At 44.2% G+C, this 20,648-nt stretch overlaps 1 protein-coding gene across 1 annotated transcript; it reads right to left on the bottom strand.

The window, feature by feature from the left end:
- Nucleotides 1–316: 316 nt before the first annotated feature.
- Nucleotides 317–13,625, bottom strand: LOC311115107 (alpha-2-macroglobulin-like; the record flags this gene model as incomplete). Its single annotated transcript, XM_084190312.1, has 36 exons — nt 317–393; nt 542–595; nt 700–805; nt 978–1,046; nt 1,148–1,238; nt 1,768–1,892; nt 2,085–2,300; nt 2,552–2,742; nt 3,013–3,175; nt 3,456–3,530; nt 3,656–3,812; nt 3,982–4,057; nt 4,613–4,789; nt 4,908–4,991; nt 5,066–5,117; nt 5,209–5,330; nt 5,439–5,565; nt 5,640–5,865; nt 6,123–6,273; nt 6,446–6,533; nt 6,712–6,864; nt 7,262–7,411; nt 7,527–7,672; nt 7,750–7,816; nt 8,205–8,438; nt 8,915–9,088; nt 9,224–9,333; nt 9,819–9,939; nt 10,085–10,235; nt 10,934–11,018; nt 11,138–11,303; nt 11,540–11,560; nt 11,908–11,960; nt 12,597–12,753; nt 13,151–13,331; nt 13,540–13,625. The coding sequence occupies 35 exons, from the start codon at nt 13,623–13,625 to the stop codon at nt 555–557; spliced, it is 4,392 nt and encodes a 1,463-aa protein (XP_084046438.1). The 3' UTR covers nt 317–393; nt 542–554.
- Between the last annotated feature and the right edge of the window lie 7,023 nt (nt 13,626–20,648).

Genomic DNA, 20,648 nt, shown 5'->3' with positions numbered 1-20,648 from the left:
CTACAGGGGTCCATGACAGACTGCAGAACATAAAGAGAGAAACCAAAGCTGTGTACAAAATTGAGCGATAACATTTACACCTTTGTAGAGCTGGCAACCCTGATTAACAGCAGCTCTCTGGCGGTATAGTTTGTTAACTGAACCCCAATGACATTCTGCTCTGTCCATGAGTTCCCAGTACACCCTGTGGCAAGGCCAGGTTCCCTCCAGTAGTAGAACCACTGCCTTACAACATTCACCTCAGCACTCACTGCTTATCAGTATGACAATCTTTAAAACAAACACTCCAGAAAAGGGTTATAATGAAAAACTTTATTTCCAGTTTCATCATTTACTTCAGCACTTGAAAGAGGTCTGAAGGGTTGCAGGTGTGACCTCAATGTCATCTTACATCTGCAGAAGAGCAAATAAATTAAATGTAACAGACCAGCAATTAGATTAAAGAATATAGGCTCCCAAATCATTTATATTACATGTAGTTTATGGGTCAGCTAGAAAAGAATTATTCATCACCAATTATTCTAGATTTAAAATAGCTCACCAGCTTGGAACTCCTACTTGCAAGGGAAGACATATTCTGTCTCAGCCTGGTCACCTGTAACCATAAGACATGTTAGTCTCAGTAAATGAACACAAGTTGACCAAAAATGTTAAACCATGGAAAAGGACGTTTTGGGGCGGGTTAGTAAATCAACTTGCTTGGCTGGTAGTAGTCGTAGATCTTGACCACCGCTGGCTTTAGATTCTGTACTGGGAGCTCCTGTATGATGTCCAGGGTGATGGTGAAAGGAAATAGTGATGTTAACTGTTGGGAGAAAAACAAACATATTGGTCATTAAATGATCTAAGCAGAAGTTACAGTTCAGCTTTGCTGACATGTCACCAGTACATCAATATATATTATTTTGAAATGACACCCATTATATTGCAGAGTGCTATGTGGACCATTTCAAACTGATGGGTGGTTTTCACCTCACCTCTGTCAAGTACGTTAACACATGGTCATCTTTGGTATCAACCCGATCCACTTGACTTGAACCCCTCAGCTGTGAAGACAAGCCATTCATATTGCATGGACAAAAACAGTATTAGAAAGGGTCACAGATCAGGCAAGACCTCCATGGATAAAGGTCACACAAAAACTCACCCTCCCCAAAGAGTCTGGATATGGGGAAAACCCAGAGAGCATTTTCAAATCCACTATAATCATATTGGTGGTCAGCTCCTTTCCATGATATCTGTGAAAGCAAAGAGATGATTGATAAAGTTGGATTTTGACAAGCGCTTGTAATAATCAAATGAATGGATCCATGGGTTATTTTAGCCATAACCTCTACAGGATCGGTGTCCCTATACTGGGACGGTTGTTGCTAATGTGACTAGAATGACGTTGTAAGTAACTTTCCAGGACAGACATGTCTTATCTGGGCAGAAAGCTTTACATTATTGTTAATCTAACTGCACTGTCCAATTTATAGTAGCTATTACAGTGACAAAAGACCATGCTATTGTTTGAGGAGAGTGCACAGCAACAACTTCACGCAACTTGGATTATTTTAGCCATAAAGACCAGGCTGCCAGATACATCATCTTATTGTTACTTATCCAAGCCTAGGTATCAACTGGAAGGTCAATAACATATACACCGGTATAATGAAACTAATTCATTTGGGTCAAATCCATTCTGTAAGACACGCTCCAAAATAACACTGAAGTGTCAACATTTAAAAGAATGCTGTGAAGACAAAACGGGTCCTTCATTCTTACTGAGACTGGAGTTTCAGCGTGACTCTGGGTCGCAAAGACTTGCTGTTGCAGTCTACCTCTGGAGTCACCTGGATACTGAGCGTTGTGCTTTTGGTAGGAGTAGGGATGTTGTAGTGGAGCGCCACCTGGGACAGAGAAGAGGAAGTCAGGGAAACCATCCTGTCCAAAAACAAACATTTTATAAGCTAGAATAAACACATTTAATGAACTAGAAATCAAGCCAGAAGAAGCTTCTTATATGTTTGACCTTCCCAATAAAGTATATTAAAGCACATCTTACACCACAGGACTGGGAGGAGAGATGTGTATTCACTGACCTGCACTGAGGCACAAGCGCTGCCCTTCACTTCAATGCTGTACTTCCCTTCTGTGTCCTGCAGCGCCCTCTCCTGGTACAGAAGCTTGTTGTTTTGGTTCACATAGAAGAGGTACTGATGCCCACTGGGAGACTGTACTGTCACTGTGCTGGCTCCTCCTCTACTGAACACCCTGGTGGAGTAGAGAGCCAGGGCCTGGAGGGCCACCACCGTGTCCTAAACAGACCACAGGGAAAAATCACTTCAAAATTAAAGAGCCCATTTTACAGAAAGGGTTGATTTTTACATTGAACAGTTCCTAAAGTGACCATTTCCCAATTCCATGGCTCTGTATCAGTGGAAGTTAGCCTCACCAGGCTGGACATGAAGAGCACATGCCTGTGGTCTGATAGAAGTCAAAGTAATAATGTCTCTACTAGTGCACAGCACAGGGTGCCATTTCAGACCAATGTGTTTGGGAAGTCTACCTGTGTGGAGGAGAAGCCTCCGTAGGCGTTCTGCTGCCTCACCAGCCACCTGACGATGCGGGAAGCGTAGCCCAGGTCAGAGGTAGACAGAGGAGAGGCACTGAGGGACGCCAGTAGAACGTAGGCGCTGGTCTCCACCTCAAGGGATGGTGAGGTCTCTGAGGAGGACTGGGACCAGTGCAGGAGACCCCCTGAGGGCCGAGGAGAGCGCACAAGTCAGAATAAGGACTGCTTATTCAGTATAATACAAAGTTCTGACCTCCCCAATTCATTTTATGCCCAAAACAACTGACAGTCAGTTCAAAGTGTATTTTTGTTCTTAGAAACACTTACTGGCCGTTTGATTGGGCCTATCTGGAGTGCTAGACGGGCTGAGGGTTTGCACTTTTAGGAGTAATCCATTGTCCAGGCAAGCTCAATCAAGGCAGCACTAACAGATATTGGACCAGGATATAGCTCACCCTCTTGTAATGAGATGGTGTTGAGGTGCTGCAGAAGCTGGGCCCGTGTCTCCATGTCCCCTGCCAGGGCGAAGGTGTAGGCCAGCAGAGCAGTAGTGTAGGTGTTTGACAAATCACTGGTCGAGTTCTTCAGGCAAGACAAGCTGCGGTCCACAACAGGATGCTGGAGCACAGAATAACAGCTGCACATTGAGACACTTCATAGTAGCATATTGAGTCTAATATCAATAGTAGCAGAACTATACCATTCAGATGTGTTCATGGTACAGCCCATTCTTTGTCATTTCATAGGCTACTTTCAAAGAAATAACAATTCCCCTGTAACTCACTACATTGTATAATCTGTAAGATGTATACAGACTTCATACAGTAAGCTAAATTAGTAGCCTGTAACAATGTTGCTGGAGTGAGAATCAATGTTTATATGGAGTGAGGTTACTTACCGACACTGACATGTCGAGCTCCAGCATTGAAGCAGTGACGTAAGCAGTCAGTGTGACTTCATCCGTCACGCCACCCTATAAAACAATGTCAAAATACTAACTGTATCTAGCCTGATACAATTGTTGAAATCAAACTTTATGACTGGTCTGCCGAAACAGACTACGTCTAACATCGTTCAGTTTATTAGCAATATAAATACCTTCATTCTGTTGTTAAAGAGTTTCCCCAAAATTCTGAAACAGCCATGTTTGCCTTGTTGACTTTCCAACCAAGTCTTGGATTGCTCCATTTTTGCCGGGTCAATATAGATGAAAGACCGTGCTTTTCCAAAGGATCTCAAGACAAAAGCAGTCAGCCTGAAGAAAGAACTTGATTTAAAAGCAGTCATAATATCCACATAAGATGGTCATAAAAGTGACTTAGAGCTTCACATTACATAGCCATGGTCTCCCTGCCAGAGACGATGCCATTTGATTGGCCACTACTTCATTGAAACAGACAGTTGTTTACAAGCCAAGTACTCACCAAGTATTCCCCAAGCCTTGTCCAAACGTGCTGTATGCACCGTCAGCAGTCTTGTAGTTCAGCTGCCTTTGGTAACCTGTCGGTGGGTTTTTAGAGTGAACAGTGACCAAGTGGTTTTTATAGTCACTGGGTTTGTGCCCCAAATGGCTCTCTATATCAGGGCTCTTCAACCCTGTTCCTGGAGAGATACCCTCCTGTAGGTTCACACCAACCCAAGTTGTAATTAACCCCATTCAACTCATCAACCAGCTAATTATTTAAAAAAGGTCAGTTAGAGTAGGGTTGAGTGAAGCCTTACAGGACAGTATCTCTCCAGGAACAGGGTTGAGTCCTGCCCTATATAGTGAACTACTTGAGACAGGAAAATAGTGCACTATGTAAGCAATAGGCTGCCATTTGGGACAGAGTGTCAATATTCTACGATCAAATGATTTCAGTGAGAAACCATGTGGAAGTCCCTCCATGTGTTGGGTCAGTGATGTCATCTGTACTGTAGCTCCATCATTTACATGACAACAGGGTCCTAGTCATTAGGGCACACTGGAGAAACCTTTTACTGGACAAATCCAGCCCTGTTTCAGTAAGTTTGTCTATAATAAATATTAGCCAGATTCAAAAGGGACACTCCTACCACTAGTGAGGAACTTGGTGGCCTTGTCTAGGATGGCTGGGGTGAGCTGCCCTGTGTTCCTCAGGTACTCCAGGATGTAGATATTGGGGGAGAGGAGGGCCATATTCTGCTCTCCACACCCATACGGCATCTGCAACAGTCCATCCTGGTGGTTGAGGGCCCGACCCAGGATGTCCCCTACAGAGAAACAAGGGACTTCTGTAAGACGGTCCTCTTCAGCAAACAGCAGCATTATCACTGGAGAAGGGTTGTCTTCCCACCACTACACCTCTAAACAAACCATAGTTTATTTTACCCAGAACGGTGAGGGAAATTCTATCAGATCCATCCACCACATTCTGGGGGAGTTGCAGTTCCACCTCCTCTGTCAGAGTTTCTCCTGTGGACACAAAGATGATAAGATGAATGGCGAAGAGCACGTCGAACAACCGCGAACATTCATTCATTACTGACCAGTTGGACACAGCAACCAGTTGTAGGTGTCGGTCTTCTCTATTCCCTCAGCCTGGAGGACAGGAGAGGGATTCTTTTCAGAGGCAGTTACACTAGACAATCTGTGCAACCTAACGGTTAGTTCCCAGCAGCAAACTACATACCGTCACCAGCAGGCTCCGTGTGACTGTGTCAACGCGTCCTCTCTCCGGTACGTTCACAATCTCATGGTCACACGCAGTGTGGGAATGGACAGCCTGTGCACTAACGGACACGTTCAAAACCCCTACACACATTGGCAGACACCACAGGTTACACAACATCCAACACAGTGACAGTACACAACTCAGGTTGACATCCATTCTGCTGTTTGAACGGTTGACGGGAGACTTACCCAGGACAGAGGGAGCCATTGTCCAACTGAAGGTCTTTCGTCCATTGGCACACAAGCATGAGGAGTAGTGGACGTCATTCAAGGGTGTGAGAGTGTAGTCTGGGGAGAGAGCCGGAGTCACAGAAACCTGCCGAAGAGGAACACTTTGTAAGATAACATGGTCTGACAAAAACTAAATACGATCCTGGTGCAGTGCTGTACCATGATGCACTTGGAGAGGTAGTTGAACACAGTGGCCTTCAGCTCAAAGTGCTCTCCCCGGATGACTGAGTAGGGCAGGGTGAGCTCCAGGAAAAACGTCTGGAAGACCGTGAGCTCCACCAGAGGAGCCAGACCAAAGCCACTGGGGGCCAGGCAGAAGACCTCAGTCTCCCAGGTGGTGATGGTGTCTGGGACTGTCAGGGGGACGTCTGCTGATCCAGACTCCCTGGAATACAGAGGTTAGAGTTTAAACAGAAAGCCACCAAGTGTCCAACAGAGCGTGGAGTAGGACTGTACCAATTATATGAACACCGTTTCGAATGCATTTAGCTTTATCTAACCAGGGAGACCCATTGAGGTTAAAGGAGCTCTTTCCTAAGAGAAACCTGGCCTACTCTGTACTACAGTTTAAATAGGTTCAGGTTCCTAATCTAGCTAAGAGGGTTTTCACCCAAGGCTAACCTCACTGTGCAGAGCACTTACCCAACTTCCACAAGATCCCAAATCCATGTCTCAGGGAAGAATGTACGGACCGTCTGTATGAGTGGCGGAGGTCTTGGGGCAACTCCACCAGGTATAGCCATTTCAAGTCTAGGACCCGCTGATCCAGGCCCAGCCATAGGTCTGTAAGCTACTAACACAAATCATGCACATTATTCTCAAGTTAAAATGGACTGAATGCTTTGCTCAACAGTGAGCGCATGCAGCGTTCTGACCCCTTTAACCAGGCTGTGTTAGTAATCCATTTCCCGAGAATCATTGAAGACTTCTAGCAATGAGAATAAGGGTTGGTTAGGACATCTCACCATAGGAGCGATAGTACTGGTTCCCCTGGTAACTGAGGCAGGAAGGTATTCTTATATCCAGATTAGTCGCCAGCTTCAGTCCTAGTGCCTATGAAATGCCATCAAATTATTTAAAAAGTTGTATTTGTCACTGTACATGTGTTCTAGCCTCAGGCTATTTTAGCAATGTAACCTGTAAGTTGAACACATCGTAACGGTATGGTGACTGATTCTTCCCAGAGCAATAAAGAGGCTTCAAAAGTTGAGAACAGGGCAGAAGTATTTACCTGAAAAACTGCATAAGGATCATTTGTCTCCCCAGACGTTCCATCTGGGTACGGCATTATGGATCTCCTTGGTCTCACACGGAAACATGCTACTGAATCTTCAAGCTCGTAGGGAATATAGGTTGTCTCCTTGACTGGTAACAAATCAAATATCTGGAATGGGACAATATGGGAAGGAGTGAAATGACGTTCTTGGGGACCAAACAGAACAGACTGAAACAGAGAGGGACTACTTGGACTAAGAAGAACCTCCATTTTGCTTCCCCATTGCCAAACGTCTAGAAAAGTGTCCTGATGAACACAACCCAGAATATTACCTCATTATGTAACAATAGTGAGGTGATTTCCAGTCAATATAAAGAGGGCCTCAAGCCAGAGAATAAGTCCCATTACCTTTGATAAAAGCACACCAAATGACCAACAGTGAACAGACCCATTCCATGTCTGCTGTGGTCAATGGTTCTTCCCCTGAGGCTGGTTGTATTCCCAGCACCACCAAAACAGTCGGTATGGTGGTAGGACTGTTGTTCACGTCAGTGAGCTCTGTTACCTTATCAGCATCCAGCCTCTTCCCTGGCTCCATGATGCCAACACTCTGGTCCACAGCGCTGAGGCCACAGAGGGAACCGGGCTGGGCAGAGAGATGCAGGGTGTTCTCCTCCCCTGGGACCGCATTGGAGGGGGAGAACTCCACCAACACCTGGCATACACATTATACACTTTTACTGCAGGTATGATACAGTATCTATGTGCATGGAAATAATTGACACTTCATACCCAACATAAAATGAGAACAATGTTTGTGATGTGCACACCTTGTTCCTGAAGCATTTCTCAGTGGGGAAGTTCATGCTGTGGGCGATGACAGTCTCACTGGGTAGCATACTGTACACCAGGAGCTGAACCACCGGCGCCATCTCTGGAACCACTGCCAACTTCAAGGTGACTTCACCCTCAGCTACTGCAACGCAAGAGCAGGTCACACTGCCATCAAGCGCCTTCCAGAACGTTCAGAATCACTTAATGAAACTCACTCACCAGGACTGTCCTGCTGCACAGTAACGTTCTTGTGTCCATGCTGAACTATCACCCCTCTGGATAAGGCCTGGAGAGAAAGGGGGAAACAGTGGTCATCAACTCAGAAAGGAGATGATGCAACCTGGACTCAAGGGGTAGACGTGGTAAACAAATCCAGGACACAGCAATTAGTATGATGTTATGTGGATGTCCATCCATTTCGTATAGGTTACGAGATGTATGATATGTTACGAAGTCCAATTTGCTGTGGCTTATGTTATCGAGGTGGCTAATACTAAGGTTTAGGCTGGATGATTAGGAGTTTGTGTTGTATAGGAACATCCTTTTGAAAAGTGCGAGGCTTGGGCAATGTCTGAAATGATCCTGGTCAAAAGTAGTGCAACTAGGAAATATGGTTCCATTTGGGAGCCACCCTGGGTTTGGAAGTTGTCAACTAGTTCCTGGGTTCTACTCACCAGGTAGAGGACATCCACAGAGCCCTTTGGGACGGTCTCCCCTACGATGGCATAGTGGATGGTGATTGACACTTCCTCCCCACATGCCAGTGGTTTCTCCATCTTCTGAATAGCCAGGGAGCTGGAGGGTTTACTGTCAGGGGCAGCGGGCTGGATCAGGGAGAGGACGTGACGCCCTCTGTTGAAATAGGGGACCCTGTATCCTTGGTACTCCACTTGTGGGGTGTCACTTACCTGTAAAGGAACAAGAGGAGGAGTCTAAAGGACCAATCCTAAATCAACCCCTAGACCCGATGTTCTACATACAGTGGTGATGAGGGGAGGACAGATGTAAGCAATATGGTAACAGATCCACCTTACCCTCTGATAGGCTTGGTGGAAGTTCCACCATGCTAACATTACCAATTCAATCTTCTCAGATCCCCACAAGACCATAGGCCTTAGGGTAGCGTTTCCCCCAACTCTGTCCTGGGGACCCCAAGCGGTGCACATTTTGTGTTTTGCCCTAGCACTACACAGCTAATTCAAATTAATCAAAACTTGTTAAAGAGTCCGTTATTTGAAATCAGCCGTGTAGTGCTATGGCAAAATTCAAAACATGCACCCCTTGGGGTCCCCAGGACAGTTAGGGAAACGCTGGCGTAGGATCAAGGGCTGAGTTGGTCTTGAGCATAAAGAGGCTGTCAAAACCTAGAAGGAATCATACTTACTATGAGGTTAATATTCTCTTTGGGCATACTGGTTGTGTTTAGGGAGAACCTGGCAATACCACGACTGTCCGTGGTTAGGTTCTGTAGTTGTAGATATGAGGACCAGCCCTTCTCCTCCAACAGGTAGACTAACATGTCAGACATGGGTGTGTGGTTGAAGTGAACAGCATATATCTGAGGAAAAAGGGGGGAGTTGTATGAATGAAGTGACGCTACATGTCATTAACTAACACATACTGGTAGTTCAGCAAGCAGGGCAAAGAACAAATGCCCTCCACAATGCAACAGAAACACTGTATTTGGACTTACCTTGCCCTCAATAATTGATCCATGCTCATAGATTTGGGGCGTGTCGACAAATGAGAGTTCCCCAATCACATAGGAGAGCGCTATGCGTTTTTCCTCTGACCGTGTAATACCTGTCAAAGGAAAATAATAGGATGGTATATTTCACAATTACCAGAGCCAACACAATGCACAATGGCAGTTCAACATGCAGAAACTGAATGTCAGTACAGCAGGATATTATAAACAGACGACAATAAAACAGCATTCTATAAAACAACGCTGTAGCACCAAAGGTCAAACAGCTCATTCTTGCCAATCTTCATGATCTAACGCAGAGTTCCTCCAACTCCGTCCCGGGTCCCCCGTGGGTGCAGGTTTAGGTTTTTTGCCATAGCACTACAGCTGATTCAAATAATCAAAGCGTCATGATGAGTTGGTTATTTGAGTCAGCTGTGTAGTGCTAGGGCAAAAACCAAAACGTGCACCCAGGGTGGGCCCCAGGACAGAGTTTGGGAAACCCTTATCTAATGAAACATGCACTAGTTATTTCATGTCATTTACTCAATAAAACACATCATTTGACAGCAATGTTACCAATGATTGTGATAATACTAACCTGTCCCCTCCTCCTGTACTTCTGCATGGAAACTAAACACGTCTCCCAGCAATTTCTCTCCTAAATTCTTTGTGAAAATTGCCATGTTGAAGACACAGGAAGCACAGCCAGTTGGGTCCAGCTGGGGAAAGCAAGCAGAACCAAACACACTGAGAACAGATTTAAATTAATTCAATCAAACATTAAGAACCAAGTTAAATAAATTCAAATGTAATATGTTGGTATAAACAGTCCTACTAATGATCGTTTTATGAAAGCATACAGACCTCTATTGACTCTTTGTGGCAGGGGGGTGTGTAATCAGGAACTCCTTGTGGATGTTTCTCATCAATTGTTATCGGTATTACTACATTGTCCCCCAAGAGTCGGCACAACTTTAACCCTGCTTTACCAGGTACAGGCTGTCCATACGTGTACCTGATTTCAATTCATAAGACAAAAGAATCAAACAATTTCCTACGTCGACAATCACCATCTTAAAAACCTAATACGAGACAAAGGTTTGTGCAAACCTGTAGGCTTAAGTCAAGTGTTCAACATGGCCAATGAATCTGGACCCACATTCAGAAAGTCTCTCAGAAAGGGATCAGTTTGAACTTTAGGATCATAATGAACAAGGTCACATGTCATGGGGGGGGACCGGATCCTAGAGCAGCAATCCCAATCGGAGATGCTTTATGAATACAGAACCAGCTGTTCATGTAAATGCCACTGTAGCAAACGTTTGAAGTGTCAGGGATTAATAGCAGCAGTTCAGGACATTGAGCAGTAGCATTGTAGGTCTTCAATTAGCATGTGTCATTAGTGAAGACCTGGGTTCAAGTAGCTTACATGCATATTGAAGTATTTGTATTTTAAATCATTATTAATATAATATTATTTTCAAATACATGCCAATACTTTCCAAGTGTTTATCCAAATACCTTCAATTACTTGTATTTTCAAAGAAAGAATAACCAAATACTTAAAATCTTTCACATTTCAAACTATTAAAATTACTTATTAGAACCCAGGTCTGCATTAGCGTAATGCGATTATTAGATCATTCCATTTAGTGGAGTTACACATCACCTTGTAACTGCAGTGCATTGAAATCTCCGTTAGCGTTTACTCACTTGGCACACACTTCCACATCATACTCTTCTTGAACAATGCTGATCTCGTCGGTGAGGTTCATTTTGATCTCAAACTTTGGCAGAACTACAGATAAAAGAACAGCAGTCAACTCTAGAATGTTCCAGGATTGTGATGCATTGATTCAACTGCCAGAGCCATAACATTACCTAGCATGACAGGTAAAAGAAAAAAGCTCAACCTACCATACTTTTCTACCTTGAAGTTCTGGTATATTTTGTCTTGACCAATCCACACTACAATGGCATAGGATCCTACAGGTGCTTCAGAGTTCAGGGGGTGAGAAAGCTGCAAAATGTTGCCACTGGATGTAGTATTGAGCCACTGTCCAATCCTGTTCTGATTAACATCCTGTTGGTTCATAGAACAAGATAACAGTATACAGGAGTCAGCTCTTTTCATGACATTTCTATCTGCAACATTGGCCTACTGAAGGGGGCCCAGAACACACACAAAGCTGATTGGAAGTATTTAGCTAACCTCTACAGTAGGTGGAAATTAATGACGACCTAGCTAGCGGGTGGAGTCCTAATGTTGCAGTATTTACAGTGACAGTTATCATAAAGTTAGACTTGGAAGGGTCTTACCTCAAGTTCCACAATGTTGTACTGTGAAGGGCAAAGACAAGAGATGGGTTCATGGTTCATGAATAACTCCAAAACATCAGAGGAGCATAACGGTCTACAACTATAGGAACTAGACAGGTGATTGGCTTAGTGGGACTAATGTCAATTTAGTACATTAATTCAGTCTCAGGAAAAGATGATCCCATACATTCCAATCTGACCTATATGAATGGAAACCCCATGTCCTGACTGATTGCTGTACCTTGTGTTACATAATACTTGATTGCTATGCCCATCACAGTTGTGATACTTCTGTATCCGTATTTTGGTTTGAAATAGTAGACACCGATCTGAAGGACTGTTTTCAATATTACATTTGCAACACTCACCAGCTGATTGACAGGGCTAAAATTGGTATCCAAGGTGACGACTCTAAAATGCACTGTAAAAAGCCGATGACAAGAAAATGAGAATTTTAGAAGCATCATGTCGGACAACTGAAAATTCCAAGGTTTCCAGAAATCCTGGTTGGAGGATTCCCATCCTGATTCCAGGAATCTTTCACCCGGCATTTCTGGAAAACCAGGGAAACTGGTGAAGTAAGCAGAACTTGTCACAGCTACTCTGGATAATATTTTACACTGTTGGTACTAAGGCCCCAATTCAATCAATTGCAGATGAAGGAAAACTGCACTGCGAGTTCTTAATATATTTACACTATCCAATTATGTCCATGAGAGGAACATCTCGTAACATGTGGCATGTCGGTTCAAACTCCGTTCCAGTGTACATATCCTGAGTGACCCCACAGTGGGTTTTTTCCTGTATCTGCACCCCATTCCTGAATGAAGTTTTTCAGGCGTCCGTTTCCCTCTCCAATGTTCATAAGCCACGCATGACTTGTTAGAACAGAGTGGACAGGACCAGGCACCAAATCAGACTGGGGGAAGATCATTAACAATGATGTGTTCTTTTCTACACAGAAGATCATACAACTATTGCCTGATTATCTTCTGAAGTTCTCAATACCTTCCAATCACTTCAAACCATACTAAAGGTGTACTGGCTCTAACATCACCTGTTTGTCCTGGGTTATAGATTGGTTTGTCCGTTTGGATGAATGTCATGGGGCGGTAGGGTTTGATCATGACCTTCCTCTCCTCTGTTGATAGAAACGTGTCACCTCGAACCTCCACCTTGAAGTTTTGCACTTTGTCACTCTTCACATGAGGGGCCTGCCAGGGAGGAAGAGCGCAACACTGGTGAACTAATGGACCAACAACGTAGGACATTAAGATGTGGTGCCGTGTGGCCCAGTTGGTAAGAGAGTGCCACTAGCAACTTCAAGGTAGAGCGTTTAACTCCTGCAGGGATCACATTATGCACTCCCCTTATTGGAAGTTGCTTTGGAGAAGTGTCATATATCAATTGTCTAGATAGTATATAGTAGCATTCAATCAAAACCTGGTACAAATTTGAGCCTGAATCCCAGAAAAGTTCTGGTAGGCCACCACATTGATATTTCCCATAAAATAAGCTGGCGTTGCACCAAGAAACTAAGAGATTCAAAGCTGAGAAGTCCAGTCCACTCTTATTGGAATGGTTGTGGATGTCCACCAGTGCTGGGCTGACCTGAAACTGGAAGCAGCGATGAAACTCTTGGTCAGAACTCTTGTGGAGAAGTATTTTGTTCTGCCCGTCGGCCATCAGAGATATGGTCATGACCAGGGTCTCGTTGGGCTGCAGAAGGCTGGCACAAAGCTTGGCCTCTGAGCCTGCCTGGATCACTGCAGGAATGGCTACCATATAAACCCTACAGAGAACACAGGAAAATCAGTACCTAATGAGATGATACCTCTAAACACAAACCTAGGTGAAAAATACTGTGGAGATAAAGATCTGCAGAAAAGGTCAACGAAAAATTGCTCTAAATCTGCTCCGACAGAGAGAGTGTTAAACCAAGACGAGAGACTTAAGTGTGATGACTAAATTCTAACTTCTGTGACTGCAGATTTACTTACGGTCCTGCAGTTTCTTGACAGACACAAATCCAGTGAATGCAGGCAAAGAGTATCCATCTCCAAACCTGAAGCACAGGAAGAACCATGACTAAAGGAGAAAAATAAACCAAGTCAGTTATGACTCTGTATTCCTCCTGGGAAGACCTCTCTACTGCCTAGAGGTTGTCTAGCTGGGATACAGATTGTCAATTGACTTTAACTATAAGGTAAAGAGAATTAGGTTAAGGTTAGGAAATTGGTTAGCTAATAAAATAAAAATCTACCGGGGGAGGTGGTACTTAACAACATCTGAAATTATTTCCTGGGGGATGCAAACCATCCATTCCTTATCAGAACTGTCCATCCACTGATATACAGGCAGAAGCATCCCCAAACGGGCACCAACCTGGTCTCAGAGCATTTCGTATTATTCTGTATGTAAACCCAAGACTCTCCATTAAGTAAATGTTACATTTCGTATGGTATGTATTACATTTGTGGATGTCAGTCATCCATTTCGTATGGTATGTTACAAATTACAAGTTGTACGATATGTTACAAACTTGCCTAATGTACAACATCTTACAAATTCCAATTTGTTGAGGCCAACGTTCGCTACATAATGTTAGCTAAACATTAGGGGTTAAGGTTAGACAAGAAGCGAAGTATGTCCAAAGTAGCTAAACAGTAGTAAGTAGTTGAAGTTGCTTATTACCCAAAATGTTAAATTCGTCAGCGTTATACGCCCACCCCAAGCATTAACTATTTTGGCTTAAGTAATGGTCGGTCTTATTTAACAGTACAGTGTCCCGGATTTACATTTACTATGTTACATCTAGTCCATGAGACCAGGCTGTAGACAGGTCGGTAAAAAGGCTCAACTGCATTTAGGTTATTGTTTTACTTATATATCGGTCTAGAAACTGGGCGCCAAACACAGATTGCAGATGTTTGTCTAGCGTGCACATACATAAGCAATTCTGTTGCTAAACCCTTTTGGATTGCATTTGGTATAGCCTGTAAAAGACCAGATGCAAGTAGAAATGTTAGGCACTAACTTTTTAAAACTTAATCGCCGACCTGTTGTTATAGGTATAAGATTGCGCAACAAATTGCCATAACACCCGTGGCCTAGGCATACTCACCACCGCGGATTGTTTGTGGACTCAGTAGAACGGAAATATGGACTGTCGGTCACGTCCCTATAAATATCCTTAGTTCCGGACTTTTTTATAATTACTAAACGCTCGCACCTGCTGGATATTCAGGGAGTTCGATTAGACTGAACGCCCATTTCAAATGCCGGATCATATTGTCAACAATGCAGCATGGTGCATATTTCAAGAACAACAACATGCTTTTCAATAAAATGTTTGCCTGTATCTTTGTAGTGACTGGGTGTATTAACACACCATCCAAAGTGCAATGAATAACTTCACCATGTTGAAAGGGATATTCAGTGTCTGCTTTTTTATTTTTACACATCTACCTACTCATCTGCCCTTCTTTGTGAGGCATTGGAAAACCTCCCTAGTTTTTGTGGTTAAATCTGTGTTTGAAATTCACTGCTCGACTGAGGACCTTACAGATAATTGTGGGGTACAGAGATGAGGTAGTGCAACTTATTACATTTACATTTACATTTTAGTCATTTAGCAGACGCTCTTATCCAGAGCCACTTACAGTAGCGAGTGCATACATTTTCATTCGTACTGGTCCCCCATGGGAATCGAATCCACAACCCTGGCGTTGCAAGTGCAATGCTCTACCAACTGAGCCGGACGGGTATATATAATCATGAGCCTTAAAAATACTTTACATTTTGCAAGACAATATGCCTTAACCTCATGCACAGCTTTTTCAAAGACATTCTATAGCTCTACATGCAGTATACTGTAAGAAATACTATAGGACTGTTACATTTTACCTCAGCTATTTAACCTTCACCAGAAAAGCCTTCTGTTAAATCAAGTACTGATTTTCTATAAGTCAACTACAATGTGTGTACTTCAAAATGTCTCTTCAAATAAATAATCTCGTGATACCTGTCAGAATTAAATGAATGGGTGGACGGGATAAGTCTCCATCTCAGGAGTGGATTGAGTGTTGCTCCAGAGGTTGTAGTGCATCAGCACTTGTAGCTTGTGAAGAAGTGGTTCAGTGGGTTTGTTGCATAACCAGTGCTTGCTAGAATTGTCAATGAGACATGAAATCCATATCATTTATCTCTCAGCTCCTCGCTGATGACCATAGCCAGTCTTCACGTTTTCTACCTAAAAAGATGGAAGACCTTGTTAAGCACATTTTTACTCCTGAACTAATTTAGGCTTGCTATAACAAAGAGGTTGAATACTTATTGACAAGACATTTCAGCTTTTTATAAATAAATACAAATTCTACCCAGTGATTAAAAAAAAAACTCAATTTAATCCATTTTAAATTCAGGCTGTAACACAACATGTGGAAAAAGTCAACGGGTGTGAAAACTTTCTGAAGGCACACACACTCTTACTGCACCATGTCTTCCTTTGAACATGAGTATGAAAAAAACCTTGACATGCCTTCTCCCCTACCCCCCTCCTCCAGACCAAGGTGAAGTTCCTTGACATGCCTTCTCCCCTACCCCACTCCTCCAGACCAAGGTGAAGTTCCTTGACATGCCTTCTCCCCTACCCCACTCCTCCAGACCAAGGTGAAGTTCCTTGACATGCCTTCTCCCCTACCCCCCTCCTCCAGGCCAAGGTGAAGTTCCTTGACATGCCTTCTCCCCTACCCCCTCCTCCAGACCAAGGTGAAGATCCTGAAGCAGACGTCGGTGATGCTGCATGAATGGATAACATACGATCATAGATACAATTTGGCTACATAGGCCCACAAACAAACAAAATCACAAGAATCACAAGATTGGCTTCAGATCAAAGTCTAGGTTAAATGAAAGATCCATGCCGCCTCTCGTAGGCGTGGACACACACGTCCACCGTATCTCCAACAGGCTGGGATGGATGAGAGGTGGGATCAAGAACCCAGAGGAGACACGCAAGGCCCTGGAAGACTGGTTACCAAGGTGACAACACCACTTCCTGTCCCTCTGACCTATCAGGTCACTCGTTAACCAGTCACTGACCAATCAGATCCTTTACAGCAGGAAAGGAAAACATTTGGTGAAGACTGGGATGGTGATGTTGATCGATGATGATCTTCCTCTCTCACGGGGATCTATGGAGTGAGATCAACTGTTTGCTGGTGGGGTTTGGTCAACAGGTGTGTCTACCTGTCAATCCTCTCTGCTCTGTGTGTCTGAACCAGCACAACTGCCCCTCCGCCCACCAAGCCTCCCCAGCCAAGAGGCCTAAAGCTGGGTCATCTCGCTCCCCTCCAGGGTCAAGCTGGAGCCTGGTTCTTTTGGTTTGGGGTTATCAGCCCCCTCCTCAGCCACACTGGTCAAAGAGGAACCTCTGGCTACCCCCCTCTCCCCTCCTCAGCTGCCCAGAAAAAGGAAGTCCAAAACATTCTCTACATGATACGACAGAAGGGGATGGCATCCCTATAGAGATACTGTCCCAATTCTCTCTCCTTCCTCCCAAAGTGTACACTTGTCACTTCCCTTGACTGATTTGAAATGACTGGTCCAAGAAATATGTTGGTAACTCCCACTAGCCCAGTGGTATTCAAACTTTTTTAGCGGGGACACCATTTTTTCAGACAGAATTTCTGTGAATCCCATTTATTTTGCCAGAATTTCTCGCGACCCCACCCCAAAATAACCTTAATCGGTATGTAGTATCTGAGGAATTTATGACTTTGTTAATGTTTGCAAATGGTAGCTTAGAGAATGTTGATGTAGCCCAGGGAGACATCTGGGGAGCAGTTTTAGAGGGGCACCCTAAAGCAGAGGAAGTCTGTTAGGTGACCTCCTGGGATTGGTCTGTAGGGGAAACACCCATATCAGATTACATAGGATATATACTTGGTGAAGACAAAGGACGGACAGAACAACTTATTCTTTTGGGTCGCTGTTCTCCAGATGCCTGCAGGTATCTGTAAATCGACACTGAAATCCTTTGTTATGAATAAACCTTTATAATCAAAGTACAGTGTCAGCGGATCTCCTTGTCCTCCACAGCATGATTAGCAACATGGTTTCAGACACAACAGGTACATTTTGATTTTTACATGAACTATTAACCAATTCATTATACAGTTGAAGTCAGAGGTTGTCATACACCTTAGCCAAATACATTGAAACTCAGTTTCACAATTCCTGATATTTAATCCAAGTAAAAATTCCCTGTCTTAGGTCAGTTAGGATCACCACTTTATTTTAAGAATGTGAAATGTCAGAATAATAGTAGAGAATGATTTATTTCAGCTTTTATTTCTTTCATCACATTCCCAGTGGGTCAGACGTTTACATACATTCAATTAGTATTTGGTAGCATTGCCTTTCAATTGTTTAACTTGGGTCAAACGTTTCGGGTAGCCTTCCACAAGCTTCTCACAATAAGTTGGGTGAATTTTGGCCCATTCCTCGTGACGGAACTGGTGTAACTGAGTCAGGTTTGTAGGCCTCCTTGCTCGTACATGCTTTTTCAGTTGGGCCCACACATTTTCTATAGGATTGAGGTCAGGGCTTTGCGATGGCCACTCCAATACCTTGACTTCGTTGTCCTTAAGCCATATTGCCACAACTTTGGAAGTATGCTTGGGGTCATTGTCCATTTGGAAGACCCATTTGCGACCAAGCTTTAACTTCCTGACTGATGTCTTGAGATGTTGCTTCAATATATCCACATCATTTTCCTTCCTCATGATGCCATCTATTTTGTGAAGTGCACCAGTCCCTCCTGCAGCAAAGCACCCCCACAGCATGATGCTGCCACCCCCGTGATTCACGGTTGGGATGGTGTTCTTCGGCTTGCGAGCATCCCCCTTTTTCCTCCAAACATAACGATGGTCATTATGGCCAAACAGTTCTATTTTTGTTTCATCAGACGACAGGAAATTTCTCCAAAACGTACGATCTTCAAATCAAATTGTATTTGTCACATACACGTGTTTAGCAGATGTTATAGCGGGTGTAGTGAAATGCTTGTACTTCTAGCTCCGACAGTGCAGTAATATCTAACAAGTAATATCTAACATTTCACAACATATACCTAATACACACAAAACTAGTAAGGAATGGAATTTAAGAAAATATACATATATGGACAAGCAATTACAGAGCGGCATGGACTAAGATACAGTAGAATATTATAGAATAGAATGCAGTATATACATATGAGATGAGTAGTGCAAGATATGTAAACATTATTAAAGTGACTGTAAACATTATTAAAAAGTGACTAGTGTTCCATTTCTTAAAGTGGCCAGTGATTTCAATAGGCAGCAGCAGCCTCTAATGTGCCAGTGATGGCTATTTAACAGTCTGATGGCCTTGAGATAGAAGCTGTTTTTCATTCTCTCAGTCCCAGCTTTGATGCACCTGTACTGACGTCGCCTTCTGGATGATAGCGGGGTGAACAGGCAGTGGCTCGGGTGGTTGATGTCCTTGAGGATCTTTTTGGCCTTCCTGTGACATCGGGTATGTATCTTGGAGGGCGGGTAGTTTGCTCCCGATAATGCGTTTGGCAGACCGCACCACCCTCTGGAGAGCCCTGCGGTTGAGGGCGGTGCAGTTGCCGTACCAGGTGGTGATACAGCCCGACAGGATGCTCTCAATTGTGCATCTGTAAAAGTATGTGAGGGTTTTAGGTGCCAAGCCTAATTCCTTCAGCCTCCTGAGGTTGAAGAGGCTCTGTTGCGCCTTCTTCACCACACTGTCTGCGTGGGTGGACCATTTCAGTTTGTCGGTGATGTGTACGCCATGGAACTTGAAGCTTTCCACCTTCTCCACTGCGGTCCCGTCGATGTGGATAGGGGGGGTGCACCCACTGCTGTTTCATGAAGTCCGCGATCATCTCCTTTGTTTTTTGACGTTGAGTGAGAGGTTATTTTCCTGGCACCACTCTCCCAGAGCCCTCACCTCCTCCCTGTAGGCGGTCTCGTCATTGTTGGTAATCAAGCCTACTACTGTTGTGTCGTCTGCAAACTTGATGATTGAGTTGGAGGCGTGCTTGGCCACGCAGACATGTGTGAACAGGGAGTACAGGAGGGAGCTGAGCACGCACCCTTGTGGGGCCCCAGTGTTGAGGATCAGCGAAGTGGAGATGTTGTTTCCTACCTTCACCACCTGGGGGCGGGACCCAGTTGCACAGGGCGGGGTTCAGACCCAGGGCCTCGAGCTTGATGATGAGCTTGGAGGGTACTATGGTGTTGAATGCTGAGCTATAGTCAATGAACAGCATTCTCACATAGGTATTCCTCTTGTCCAGATGGGATAGGGCAGTGTGCAGTGTGATTGCGATTGCATCGTCTGTGAATCTATTGGGGCGGTAAGCAAATTGAAGTGGGTCTAGGGTGACAGGTAAGGTAGAGGTGATATGATCCTTGACTAGTCTCTCAAAGCACTTCATGATGACAGAGGTGAGTGCTACAGGGTGATAGTCATTTAGTTCAGTTACCTTTGCTTTCTTGGGTACAGGAACAGTGGTGGCCATCTTGAAGCATGTGGGAACAGCAGACTGGTCTGCGCATGCTCTGAGGACGCGGCTAGGGATGCCGTCTGGGCCTGCAGCCTTGCGGGTGTTAACATGCTTAAACGTCTTAATCACGTCGGCCACGGAGAAGGAGAGGCCACAGTCATTGGTAGTGGGCCTCGTCAGTAGCACTGTGTTATCCTCAAAGCGGGCGAAGAAGGTGTTTAGCTTGTTTGGAAGCGACGTGGCTGGTTTTACTTTTGTAGTCTGTGATTGTCTGTAGACCCTGCCACATACGTCTTGTGTCTGAGCCGTTGAATTGCGACTCCACTTTGTCTATACTGATATTTTGCCAGTTTCATTGCCTTGCGGAGTGAGTAGCTACACTGTTTGTATTCTGTCATATTCCCAGTCACATTGCCATGGTTGAATGCGGTGGTTTGCGCTTTCAGATTGGCACGAATGCTGCCATCTATCCACGGTTTCTGGTTAGGGTAGGTTTTAATAGTCACAGTGGGAACAACATGACCTATACACTTCCTGATAAACTCA

This window comes from Coregonus lavaretus, assembly GCF_964263955.1.
Source record: "Coregonus lavaretus genome assembly, contig: HAP1_SCAFFOLD_326, whole genome shotgun sequence".
Lineage (NCBI taxonomy): Eukaryota > Metazoa > Chordata > Actinopteri > Salmoniformes > Salmonidae > Coregonus > Coregonus lavaretus.
This window is presented reverse-complemented; position numbering and strand designations above follow the sequence as displayed.